Raw genomic sequence first — 13,348 nt, forward strand, 5'->3', positions numbered from 1 at the left:
TAACCTGTTCAAGCCCTCCTACGCGTGTGTTCACTGGCGAGCTGTGTCTCGGCAAATCTACGTCACGGCACCGTGCAGTCAAGGTTTCACCAGAAACAAACTTCAGCTGGTGTGCAAATGGATTTGAGTTTTCACGAAGCAGCCGGGGGAAGCATGAGAGTCTTCAAGGACAATTTTGCAACTGGGAAATGTTCTTCTGGTTCAGAGGCATTCCTGAGCCCTTCGCCCCTGTTTAATATTCATGGTGAAAAAAGCAGGCGGCAGAGGGGGACGTGAAGAGGCCGTGGAAGGCTGGTTTATTTAGGGTACCCTGTGGTGCACGAGGGGTTTGAAGTATCATTATGTTACTGTTTGTTTGAGGAAAGGCTTAACGGCTAAAACACTGTGACACTCACAAAGGCCCAAGGTCAGGGCAGACCATGCGGCAGGGGAAGAGGAGGGGGGGGGGCATAATGTTGGTTCCACTGGGCTTCGACATGAGGATCCACTTAAAGGCCCCGACCACTCTCTCCATAGTCCTACCTCTGTGTGTCTGTGGCAGTTTCCCTATTCTCCACAGGCATATTTAGAGTGCCGGAGCAGCAGGGGCTGGAGTAAATGAATGCAGCAGCGGTCCTCTCTTTCTCCGCATGCATATCCTCTCCACACAGCACACACGCCGCTGAAAGCCCCGACAATCTGACCATTATCCCTGCATTACGGGGAGATGGCTCTATCCCGCTGCCTTTTGTCTCATGTCATTTGGCAATGCTGATAATGCAAAAGCCCCCATTCAGCGTGCACTCTGCTGGTATTCACACAGCGCTTCATTTTCCAGGCTGATAATTAGCCACAACTACATTTGCACAAAAGGGGACAATGTGCAGCATTTGGGCCGGTTGTGATGCCGGCCGACAGACTCTTGCTCTAAAGACAGACAATGGTCCGGGCTTAAATACTGGCATTTCTCTGTTTATTTATTGTTGCCCAAATTGTTCCTGAAAGACCCGTTTGGCCAAGATGAGATGAATGTGGCCAGCTGCTGCTCCCGGCGCCGCACCATTAAAGGGCAAAGCCCAGTTTACACTTCAGCGTAGATCAACATAGATCAACGCTGAGAGCATTTAAACATGTTTGCTGGTGAGCTTGAGTCATTTTGTCTTTACGGCACCAGATCACCCGCTGTGATCGGTTTTGAATGTGTTGAATCTCTGATTGAATGGTTTTGAATTGGTGCCATTAAATGTCGGAGCAACAATTACTTTTATTCTGGAGGAGATGATGTGGACGACCATTGAAGTGTTTGATGGTGTTTTTCGGGCCATTGAGAAACATGTTGGGAGCAGCCCGATCACCTACTGCAGCCTGACTGGTTGGAATGTGTATTTCGATTTCTATGGAGGTCACATCAGGCTATCAAGTGAGCTACGTCGTAGAAGTTACTCAAAAGAATAAACTGGCCTCAAAGGTTTCACCTGACTTTCATATGGCTCAGCGTGAAACTTTCCACAGCTGCTCCACATGAAACCACGTATGCATGCGGGATGGCACGCGGCATGCTATCGATGTTTATACACGGCCGACTGAAATAGATCGAAAAAACACAAGAGCTTCCTCTGAAGTGTCTCTTCTCTCTGAAGTTCACTCCCTCGTCTTTGTGCTGGAGCCACCAAAGCCGAGCCAACCCGACTCCGGGGGAAAAGTGCAGCGCTAGGAGAAACCCCCCCCCCCCGGCTGCAGGTGGTTCGAGACCCCGCTCTGATCGCCGCTGATCACCAAGGAGACTGCACGTTCGAGCATGTTGCACGGTGGAAGGAGTCGACTGAACCGAGCACAACAATGCGGGCTGGCCGAGGAGGGCCCTTTGAGGAGCTCAGCTGTTCAACACATAAAGATTCCGCCCTCTCTGCCTTCCCTCTCGTCAATCACATATTCCCTCCGATCCAGATTTACTGTAATGTAAACACATTCTTCACATTGGCCCCCTTGATTGTCCCGCATCCAACACAACTTGATCCGTGGGCGTGGGCGCGGACTCCCATCTGTTAACCACAGCTGATTACACACACTGCGATTGGTCATACGTGACGTCTAGCGCTACTTTCAAAAGTGGTCATTCGGGAACACTTACGAGTGTGGGGGGGGGGGGGTTTGTGTGCCTGACAGGAAGTTTACGGTGAGCAACACCAGCTGTTTAATGTACCAGTCGCTGTTTTCACTTCCACAGAAGGCCCAACGCTGCTGCAGGCTACAAGGACACAACGCTGAGTCGCTTAGGAGCAGTGTTCACCGCGCGTACTCAAAGGATTTCACCCATCGATGCACAAGATCACATAATACAGCAGCGAGATAAGTCCCTGCACTTCCAGCATGCAAGGGGGGGGGGGGGAAATGATGTTACTGTGCAAATAAACAAATCAGATTATCGCGTGTGTGTGTGTGAGTTCAGTGGAGCTAAAATATAATTATGAAAGAGGCCATGTGTGCAAGAGTCATACTGGGATGCTTTGTCCTCAGTGAACCTCACCTACACTAACCACCCAACTCAAGGAGCAGATATGATTTACTTCCTTTCAAACTAGGTTATGTGCTTGTTTATTTCAGTTATGCCGCTCGGTGGCCAGACACGGACTCTCTATCATCTCTCAATCAGAAGGAGGGAGGGTACTCGCACGGCTAAGGAGTTAAAGTCAAGGGCTCAATGTGTGCAACCTCAAATGGCCCTCAGTGGGAAAAACAATGGTTAGTCATGTACAGTCCTCTGCTGAAGACTCACTCACCAGCAACATCCCCAGTAATGAAAATGAAAAGTAGTCCAGGCTGGATTTTCCTAAGCTCGAAGGCTACAGGCAAAGAGAGACAACCATCTTTTTTTTTGGTGCCTTGTATTCATTATCCGAGGAAGACGTGATTTTCCATGACTGTACGGTTAAGTTAGCCACCGTCAGCACTTGGGGGCCAAACTATGTGACTGCTCAACAACCGTGCCATGTGGGAACTTTGAAACCCCAGCAGTCGGATTTGAAAATGGGATCCAGACCCAGTGCTAACTTCTTCCTTCTCAGTACCTGCTTGTGTTAGAGCCGAGTGCTGAGTCAGAGCCTTCACTTCCCTAAAGCCCACATCCAATCAGTATAATCAAACACAACTACAAGCCTCTTCCTGCTGAAGGGAAAATGGCTACGGACACAAAGTCGTGTTTGGTTGAAGCAGTTTGAGCTTGAAGTATTTAAGACAGATTTTAAGTAAGCAAGCCAGTAGAGTTGATTGATGCAGCAGTGCTGGCTAAGTGTTGTTTTAATTAAGGTGGTTAAAGTGGTGGTTTCACTGTAAATCCGATGTCGAGAGTTGTTTGGATTCTGTAGGTGCTGCTGCAGCTGAGTGCAGCTTTCTCCTCTTGGATTCCAGTCAGCTCATTTCTCCCTCCTCAACTATGCTTCTCCTGCTTGATTCAATCAGCAAAACATCCCAAATCAATGCCCTGCTGCTGACTAATGAAGCACGACCCATTCTATACCATCGTCAGTAAAGGCTGTAGCCACCGAAATGGGCTGCCTTTGGGTTCGGTAATTGCTGCACGTGAATAATTAGTCAAACAAATCAATCTTTCAACAAACACTGAGGTGTTGGTAATGACTGGACTTGCATCACTGGGCCATCATCATCATCCTAATATACGAATCAGTCCCCAGGCGATGATTTAGACTGCGTGTCAGCAATAACAATGTTTACATCACTGCAGTTTTCAGAAATAAAAGTCAGTTTTCTTACAGTGATCCTCTCGTCTCGGTCGTCGATGTTCACGGCATCTTTCTTCCAGGAGATGGTGGGTTCAGGATGTCCACGTGGGGGCATGCACTCCAGCACCGCTGGCTCTCCGGCCGCCACGATCACATCTGCAGGGTTTTGTCTAAAGTCGTCTCGTAGAACTGCAAGAAAACAGAAAGGGGACTTTGTCAGTGAAATGAACAGCAAGTCGAAGAAGCCGATGATTGCGATGTACCAAACAAACAATTAATGCTCTTGGGACATTCATAGAGGACGTCTTTTAATAGCCTGCTCCACCATAGCTTGACTGTGAATAAGCTTTACAACAGTAATGATGAACACATTTGCAACCGTCATCATCTCTAAAAGCAGAGACCTCGTTCTTTGTTGAACGAACCAAAGAGACCGACATGCAATCAGGCTCGAGCACTTCAGTACAGGCTGATCACAACCGCTCCATCACCGCTGCCTCATCTCTCCCTGACACTCTGCATTCACACCCCCCCGCCCTCCTTCACCCGTGGTGCCTTGACACAGATGAAAATCTACATTAGATCCAATCCACCATCGCTGCCTCGCTGAGAACTTGCTAAGGATATGACTCTTATTTGCATTGATTTTCCCCGGAGAGGGTGGTGTAAAAAAAGATGACACAGCCATGGATTTCCATTATTTGGACATTAGGGCTTCGTAGCTCCTCATTCTCATTGGCACAAATTTGATACTAATAGATGGGAGGATTTGAGGAGATTAAATGAGCAAATCGGATTTTCATTTGGGGCCGAGTGTAAAATTGCAAAAACCACGCCTCACCTCAAATCATTACTCTTCGGCTGCCTGCCTTATCAGAATATCACATCAATATCATTACTAACTGGTGGTTGCTACAAGCAGATCAATGCACCTCTACTTTCCGAGGGGCAGAGGACCAGCGGCGCTCTGGCCTCCATATATCTGGTGTACGAGATAAACTGGAGCTTTATTGAGAAAGTAATGAAAAAGCAACAAGCTCACTTCTGCAGACAGCATGCCAGTAATCATTTTCCCAGCTCCAGTGCATACACTTGTAAAAAAAAGAAAAAGAAACAGCGCTTGTAAATTTCAGGGCTGTAATTCAGGCCACACACAAAGTATGTGAGGTCAGCGCCGTGTGTGCACGTGCATTATCTTTACATGCATGTGTATATATACAGTATGCTGGTGGGTTATTTTGTCTGTGTTTTAGGGATAAAACTGAGCTTTTGCCGTCTGTTGTCTCACGCTCTTAGGTTTGCTCTAAAGTCACCTTAGCTACAGATCAAAGTCTAACTCGCCCCTGGACCCCTCACCTACTGACAGCCAACAAATTCCTGACTAAACCCTTTAAGCCAGTTTCTGTTAGATACTTCTCCTTGCCTCGTCTTCCACCGAGTGGGAATCCTCAGGACGAGGGAGGCATCTGCAGATGTATGCACACTGTGCTGCACCGAGATGAATAACAACTGTGTGTGTGTGTGTGTGTGTGTGTGTGAGTGTGTGTCTGTGTGTGTGACCCCCTTGACTCTCTACACTCGCTCCGATCCAACCCAAACTCAGTTGTGCAGCTGTGTGGCAATGAGCTCATTCGCTGCACTTAACAGCAGATACAGTCATTCAGGAATGGAAATGTAAACAGTAAACATCCGATCCATTAGAGCACCAGCTCCATCTGAAGAAACACCGTCTCTGTTTGTTCCAGCGAGGTCAACCTGTTCTGCAGAGCGTTATTGTAAAAGTCTTTAGGAATCAAGGTGAGTCAAACACTGCTGGTGCCGTATATGCAGCCTTCGCTCAGATATATGCTTCAAACATCCCTCCTTCTAGTTTTTCACTACTCGATAAAAGTCTTGTGTGAGCGATAACGATTGAGCAATATCCTGTTGATCGAGACCAAAGTGTACTTAAGAACTCAACAGTGCAGAGTCTGTCGGAGAACTTGTGTTTCCCCTGCATGGCGAACGCAGAGCCTGTAATAAGCGGTTGGATGAGCGAGCCCAGGGACTTTAACTGTAGCATTAAGTGCACCTCATCTGCTCTCAGTTGGTCTCCACCTCCCCTGCTGGCCTCGCTGTAACTCTTTCAACTAACATGCAGATGCATCTGTCCCTGTGGAAAATGAAAGAGGGATGTGTGGAGGAAAAACAGGGCGGGTGAGGGGGGAGAGGGATGCTGTGCTGACTAGCTGGAGGCCAGAGGGAGAGCTGGCATCATTCAGTGTTTACACCAACAGCGCAGTGACCTCCACCTCCTCCTCCGCAGCACTCACTCCCCCACCCCGCTGCCCTCTCTCCTCCTCCAAACCAACACCTCTTTGTTGTAAACACAGCTGAGTGTAGCGCGGCAGAACAGCCCCGAACATCTGTGTATCTGAAAACAAAATCCTTTGGGATGGAGGCCGCGTGAGTAAGGGGGGGGGGGGGGGGGGGCAGTTGCAGCCAGACAGTCTGTCAGACAGACAGATGGACCCAGATCTGGACGGGGTACAAAGCCCCGACTCTTCCGCCAGAAGCCCTGTCAGATCCGGAGCTGTGTAGGAATTGGTTGCCTATGGGCCCCCCTGGTTTAAATAAGGTATCCAGCGACCCTCCTTCCTGTATTTATCCTGCACAAGGCCCACCCCCCCCCCCCCCCCACTCTCCTGACTCCCTCACTGTTCCAGCTCTGGGACCCAGAATTGGGTGAAAATAATAAAATGGGGAGAGAGAGGCTCTCACGCTGTGCACTGTCCTGAAAGTGTGCATGTGTGTGTGTGTGTGTGTGTGTGTGTGTGTGTGTATGTGTGTGTATCTGGTGTGGTCTGTGTCTGTGTTTGGGATAATGAGCCTACTCTACCATTCTGTCTCTCTAGTGAGCCTGCAGCTGTCCCCCAGCAGATAATATTTCCTTCACTATTAACAGAGGCCAAGCTCAATGTGTGTGTGTGTGTGTGTGTGTATCCGTGTGTTTGTGTGTACAGATTTTTTCAGTTTGTGGCTTAATATGTGAAAATGGGCCAAAGTCACAGGTCCCAGCATGAAGACGCCTCTTTGTCTGTCCTGGATTTGCTCAAATATGCTGATGATGGGACGAACAGGGTGAATATCCGGAGCTGGACACTTTGTCGGGATAAAAGATATCTACTGCGTTTGTGTTTCCTTCCGCTTTGTTCACTAAAAAAACAAAATACATTGTGTCTCATCTGGCTGCAACACGAACAGCTGACTCGGCGTAAAACAACTGCATCTATCAAAGCAGAGGTTCAGTATGCAGAGGCAAACATCTGTTGGGTCCTGCCAAGCCAAGTCTAACCACACTGTGCTCTACTGTATGATAAATCGCTGCCTGGCTCCACAGTAGCAAAAGTGGAGCTGCGCTGAGGCTAACGCAATTAGCCGCCATCATTTCTTACACCCAAACCCTCGTTTAAAGGTCAGGGGAGATGGCTGCTCTCAGCTCTGACAACTCCCTGGTTCATCACCCCCACAAACCATCCCTCGTCCACCCACCCACCCCCCCTCACCCCCCCCTCACACACATGCACACACTCACGCCGTCTTCGCCTCAGGAAATTGAAAACAGATGTTTAAATGTCAAATTAAAATGAGATTCCCCGTGCTGCCCCTCCAACATTAATGAAAATGAAGACCTAATGCCACACACAAGTCTGGGTGGGAAGATCAGATCGGCTTTGTTCTGAGGAAATTAAACCAAGTACAACAAGCTTCCCGGCAAATCTGTGGAAGGATACAAAAACAGACCCACTAGGGATTTAAGATTTATCAGAAGGCACCCGGAGTCAATCCTGCAGAGACACTGAGCAGAGCATGGGTCTCGCCTTTGGCTCTTTTTTTTCTTATTTTCCCTTATAACACAATGGACAGGGAAGGGACGGCGAATGAATGATAACGGCAGCAAAAAGGAACCAATGAAAGGAAGAACTGTAGAAGCCAAAAAGAGAGAGAGAGAGCCACATATAAAGAAAATAGAACAAATTAGCTCTATTTGCTTCACAAGCGGCCGCAGTGTCGGGCTATCGGGGGTCAGACATCATCAAACATTACCTGAGGATATGGAGGAGGGATGAATGGACTGTAAAATGAATACAGAGAAAAATATCAAATGGCTAAGCAGCCCCAGATGTTCCTGGTTAATACGCGACCGCTTCCAGGCCCAGCTGCAGCAGAAGAGCTCTTTTCTTATTTCCTCGACACTACCAAGCAGCGACAGGGAAAAGTTCACGTCTGGAAAACAGCAAAATGCAATATATTTTACCGCATAAGAAATAAAACCATAATGGGGGAGGTTTCCGTTATATTTCACAGGTGAGTAAAAACTGTCACATTTCCACGGTAGCGCAATCGTATTCAAATCTGCTGCGTGTTGGTCAACTGACAGGTTTACTGGTATTAAAATAGGTTTTTACAAGGGATGAGCTCCCCTCGGGCGCCGCTGTACTCACTGTACAACATAACTCCTCAGCTCCTTCATGAGACTTGTTTATGCCACAAGCAAAAAAGACAAATCTGCCTTGTTCACAGTCGGTGCGGCGGCTCTGTGCTCCTCACCTCGCCTCCGGCTTCGTCTTGTGGGACCAACACCTCTCGTCCTCTCCCTCTACGAGCCTCCCACTGTGTCTCCAGATTTCTCGCTCCCCTCTCAGCATTTGACCCCCTTATCTTACCTCTCTCTCTGCACACACACACACACACACACACACACACACACACACACTGAGCAGCTCCCATCAAAGACGCGCTCATAGCGATGGTGTGCTAACCCATGCCACTCTATTGCAAAGGCTGCTGGATAATTTGCCGGCGGCGTGTGTACAGTGAGTGTGTCTGTGTGTGTGTGTGTCGTTGCACTGCACAACTCTGTAGTTTGCTGGTGGGTGTGAAGATACAACAACACTCCTGCTGTCCTCTGGAGAACCGCTGCTCCCCCCCCCCCCCCCTCTCACTCCTCCTTCTCTCTCCCTTGTTCCTCCCCTGACCCCACCACCGGGGAGGTGGGATTGGACATGGCAGCCTCCCCTCTCTTCCTCAATCTGGCTCTCGTTCCTCAGCTCTGAGCTCATGCCCTCTCGTGCACCCGGCAGACACTCTATCCTCTCCTGCAGCACGCGAGCTGAACGGAGCAGGCCCACAACACGGGCTGGGATTGGTGATTTTAGACATTCACTTCATCTACACTACACATTTAGAGATAAAGCACATTCTCACAGCACATTGTCTTTATTCTTTTGGGATTTAATTAATAGTTTTCACATTTATTTTCAAATGCTGCTTCGATCAATCACTCTAGGATACAATAGCAGCTCTCAAGACTAAGCGTGACATCCAATATGAGGTCACATCTGCCCACTCTCATTGGTTAAAAAAAATGCTTGACAGCCTAAGTGCCTGGTTTACCGCAAGATACCTCGTGGACACCCGTAAATATGTCAGCAGGAGCAGAGCCACTGTTTCCCCGGCTGGCCTTTAGGGTTTTGCACCTGCACACTCTGGATGCCGTGAGGTCATCCCTCACGCTTCGGATGTCACGTCATTGAGCGGAGACAGGATGTCGAGATTAACAACTGTAAATATCCAGAGCCTTAATAATAAACCATGCGAGTCTATTAGTAAATAAACAAAAAAGACGCCGGCGTGCCCAGCGCGAGTCTGTCAACGGGACCTTTCAAGTGAAAAACTGGAGGGAAACTGTGTTTGAAAAAAATGTGTGTGTGCGACCCGGTGTTTTGATCGGCTTCCAGAGAATGAGCGGCACATGTGCTACTAGCTGAGGAGATATACAGAAACAAATGTAAACCACGCCATGTAGGGAAATGACTCAGCCTGGCCCAGCTGCTGTATGTGTGTAGAGTAAAGCAGGGGTGAGATGAAGGGTGGGTGTGGGGGGGGTAAAGGCATTAACACCGCGCCGTGCCAGGTGATTACGGTCCCTACCTGGCACCGGCAGCCGGGGGGGCAGATGGCTTTACGGACCTTCCACTGGCACAGCAGAGGACGTGTCTGCCCTCGCCGCGGCCCAGTGAGGTTACACACGACACGATTCAATCTCAGCGCTTCATTCTCTGTGTTACACACCTCGACAAACACACGCAGGCCTCAAGTGCGTTGGCATCCAAGTGCAATTAATTTGTGTACATAAAGAAACACAAGCGTGCAAACACACACACACACACACGCACACACAGAGAGACATTTACCACATAAAGGAAAGCCCTGCTGCACAGCCGCGCAGACAGAGAGGCCATTGAGTGCCTGTGTTTGTTTAAACGGTCATACGTCTTCTCGTCAGGCCCGGCGAGGGAGCCATGGCGTGTGGTGAACACGGCCAAAGGCACAGAGGGCATCGGGGAGGCAGGTTTATGTGAGTGACTGAGTGAGTGACTGAGTGACTTGGCAGCTCCCAGTTCAATAAACAGAGCCCGTTTGATTGGAGTGCTGGGTGAGCCGGAGTTTGACTTAAAGAAATCAGCGTCTCCAGTGTTGGAGGAATGTCGGAGGAACAAAAATAACTCAAGCAAAGTGTTAAGAAAATGTTCAAAAAGGAATTTAATCTAATAAAATCCTCGTATAGGAACGACCATCCCCGCAAAGGAAACCGTGTAATGAGCACATGTATGGGATTATCACATCGAACGCAGTGATTGAGAGGAATCAAGGAGCCATCGGGGGATTCGTCAGCCCCTGACAGATCAGAGCGAACACTCTGTCTTCATATGAAAGTGATTTCATGGCTGTTTTGATTCTCAAGGACATCTCGTCACCTGCTGCGGCAGCACTACATCAACTATTGTACTCACTAAACGCCTTCAGACGTACAGCGCTTTCTCATTCTGGGCTGGATGAGTAAAATGTTAAATTTAAACCAGCACAGAGCCGAAGCCAATGGAATTCACTCTGGTGCCAGTCTCACGCTGTGTTTCAGGAGTTTCATGTTGCAGTAAAATAATAAAAAGCGGGAGAAGCAGGTAAATCAACACATTTTACAAGTTAAAAAATTGCCTCCATTCGCAGAAACTTAACCGCAGAAGATAAACGATGTGGCTGCATCAACACCCGAGCTCTCAACATTGAACTGCCGCACTTATATTTATGTCGTCTCTGCTTTTCAAGTCCAGAGGTAGAAGCTGAGTGAGTAAAGCCCGTCCTCAGCGCTGTAAGCTCTGTCTATAGGTGGAGCTCTACCACCTGCTCCCAGGGGGCGAGGAGGAACTGAGAACCTGGCTCTTCACCACTCACTCACTGTACAGCCTGGAGCCTGCAGCTCACTGCTAAGAGACACAAAAGATCAGATGTAACACTATCACGCACACAAACATGAACACCTGTACAGTGTGTTCCCTCATTCTCCGGCTCTTTCTGCCTTTCACACACATGACACAGACAGAGGCCACGGGGACCTGTTCATAGGTTATACACACTCTACACAGAGGGATCATTTTAATTTATAAGTTATTATAAGACAAACCTCCAAAATGCTTATTTTGTTTAAAGGATTTATTGCATGGGTTGTTGTAGGTTATTGTAAACACAGCCCAGAGGAAGTGTATCTCTTTATAAGGGACCTTGGTGCAGACATTTCCATTGGAGCTAAATTCGGCTGAATAAACGCTGCCTATGAAAAGTGCTGACAGTGCGTAAAGCTCTGTGGATTATCCCCAGTAATGAGGGCATTGATTCTGGAAGGAGAAGTTGAATCTTTAAATGTCATTCTTCCACGAGCTCCTCTCCGAGCACCAACAAAAACACTTTCCTTGTGTTGAAGTAGAGGCAGAAAATAAATGGAGTTATTAAAATAGTAAAACTAGCTATCAGGCGTGACTAAATACTACTTAGGATACTCCAAAACTATATTTTGTGTTCGATTTAGGAGGACTGACCCTTTGTGAACTCTTTCCTCGCTATTTACATCTGAATTTCTCACTGTTTTCACGCTGCGGCGCCTGTGTTCAGCCTCACTCATCGGTCTGAGGCGCTGCACTGTAATTGGATTTTACACGAAACCGGTGAGAATATGCAGATTGGAGATTTGTTGCCTTGAATGCTCATTACAGTAAATCTCTTTACCTCGAGAATCGCAGGCGTGAAGACGCCGAGAGCCGTGGAATATCTCTATCCACTTGTGCCTCTAAACCCTGCTACGTGTTTTGCACACAGCTCAATTCACTTTGTGTCGGCTCTGTTTGCTGACAATAACTCACTGTGAGCCGCCCTCCTCCCATCTGTGTGGCCCCAGCAGCTCGCCCTCTCCCAGCATCTGCAGAGATGAGGGCCTTATTAAAACAATCTTCCCAATTAACATTCCTGGTCCCTGGAGCCCCACTGGCCCTCCCCCCCCCTGCTCCTCTAGACCTGACCCCTCCTCGGCTCTACGACGACAAAGAAGCTGTGTAGGACCCAGACCGGCCACGGGACTCTTGAATATAGAGCGAGAGGGATGGTGGGAGGGGGTGGGGGGTGGGGGGTGTGTGTGAGGCAACGTGTTTTTCCTCCTGAGGAACCAGAGTCTGTGTGGTTTGTCTGTTTTTACATGTGTCTTTGCTTTGTGTGTTCATATTTGTACCGTTTGTGTGTGAAGAAAAGATAGAAAATTAGGGAAAGAGGACAAGGCAATATATGTTTTTAAAAGTACCTTCCACACACAGAGGCAGATTTAAAGTGCTGTAAAGGATTATTAAAGAAAAAGATTACAAACTACACAAATGGATACAAATCACAATGGATGAGGCCTTCCTAAGAGCACCAGGCAGTAGGTTCCTCTCCTGTGCTGCACAGGGACTAAAAGCTGATTCACCATGTTTAGATTTTACTTAGGGTCTTGGGGGGGGGGGGGTTACATTGGACTAACATGTCTGTTATGTATTTGGGAGCAGCTCTAGGAAAGAATAAATATACGTTAGCAGCAGTCAGGCGGCACATTCATCACAATCGCTCTTGATTTGACGTGACAGGCATCGACACGGGCTCATTTGAGCGAGGTGGACGACTCGTGATTTGGGGGCTTGGGGGGGGGGGGGGGGGGGGTCACTGTAAGAGGAGCCCGTCCGCTCTCTAACTCACACCATCAGGAAAATTACGTCCATAAACACGGCACACTTTTCCTGCAGAGCGCCTTTTGACCCGCGGCTTACCCTCCTCTGTACGTTATGGAGCCCACACATCTGCTGCAGATCTGTTCCCTTCTCTATTAGCCCCAGATCCCCCCCCGACCAGATAACAGGATGGCCACCAATCTTCCCCTCATCTTCCAAAAACAGAGAGATATCGTCGACAAACAGCAGGGACTGACGGAGTGTTATTCTGCAGAGGTGCTGTGCAGACAGGGGGGGGGTGGGGGGGGAATGAGATCCTGGTGTGGAGCTGGAGATGAGACAGCTGATGTTGACCCAGGGTCTGACTTCTCCTCATGTCAGAGATAATGGAAATCATAAACATTAACCAGCTCCCGCTCATTCCTTTGCTCAGCTGGACTCTCCGGTGGTCAATGCACAGACTCCATCGCCTCAGTGCAGGATCCTCCTGTGTGTGTGTGCGGGCAGGTGTGTTTGCTTGCGTTTTAAGACTCCCCCCCCCCCCCACTGCCTGTCTGTTTG

General features: G+C 48.6%; 1 protein-coding gene across 1 annotated transcript in view; it reads right to left on the bottom strand.

Annotated features, from left to right (window-relative positions):
• Positions 1–10,102, bottom strand: part of robo1 (roundabout, axon guidance receptor, homolog 1 (Drosophila)) — a 47,466-nt gene extending 37,364 nt beyond the window's left edge. Inside the window, 2 exon segments of the mRNA XM_053423192.1 lie at positions 3,751–3,930; positions 9,956–10,102. Coding sequence (XP_053279167.1) covers positions 3,751–3,930; positions 9,956–10,102 — 327 coding nt within the window.
• Between the last annotated feature and the right edge of the window lie 3,246 nt (positions 10,103–13,348).

This window comes from Pleuronectes platessa, chromosome 5 (genome assembly GCF_947347685.1).
Source record: "Pleuronectes platessa chromosome 5, fPlePla1.1, whole genome shotgun sequence".
In the NCBI taxonomy this organism is placed as follows: domain Eukaryota; kingdom Metazoa; phylum Chordata; class Actinopteri; order Pleuronectiformes; family Pleuronectidae; genus Pleuronectes; species Pleuronectes platessa.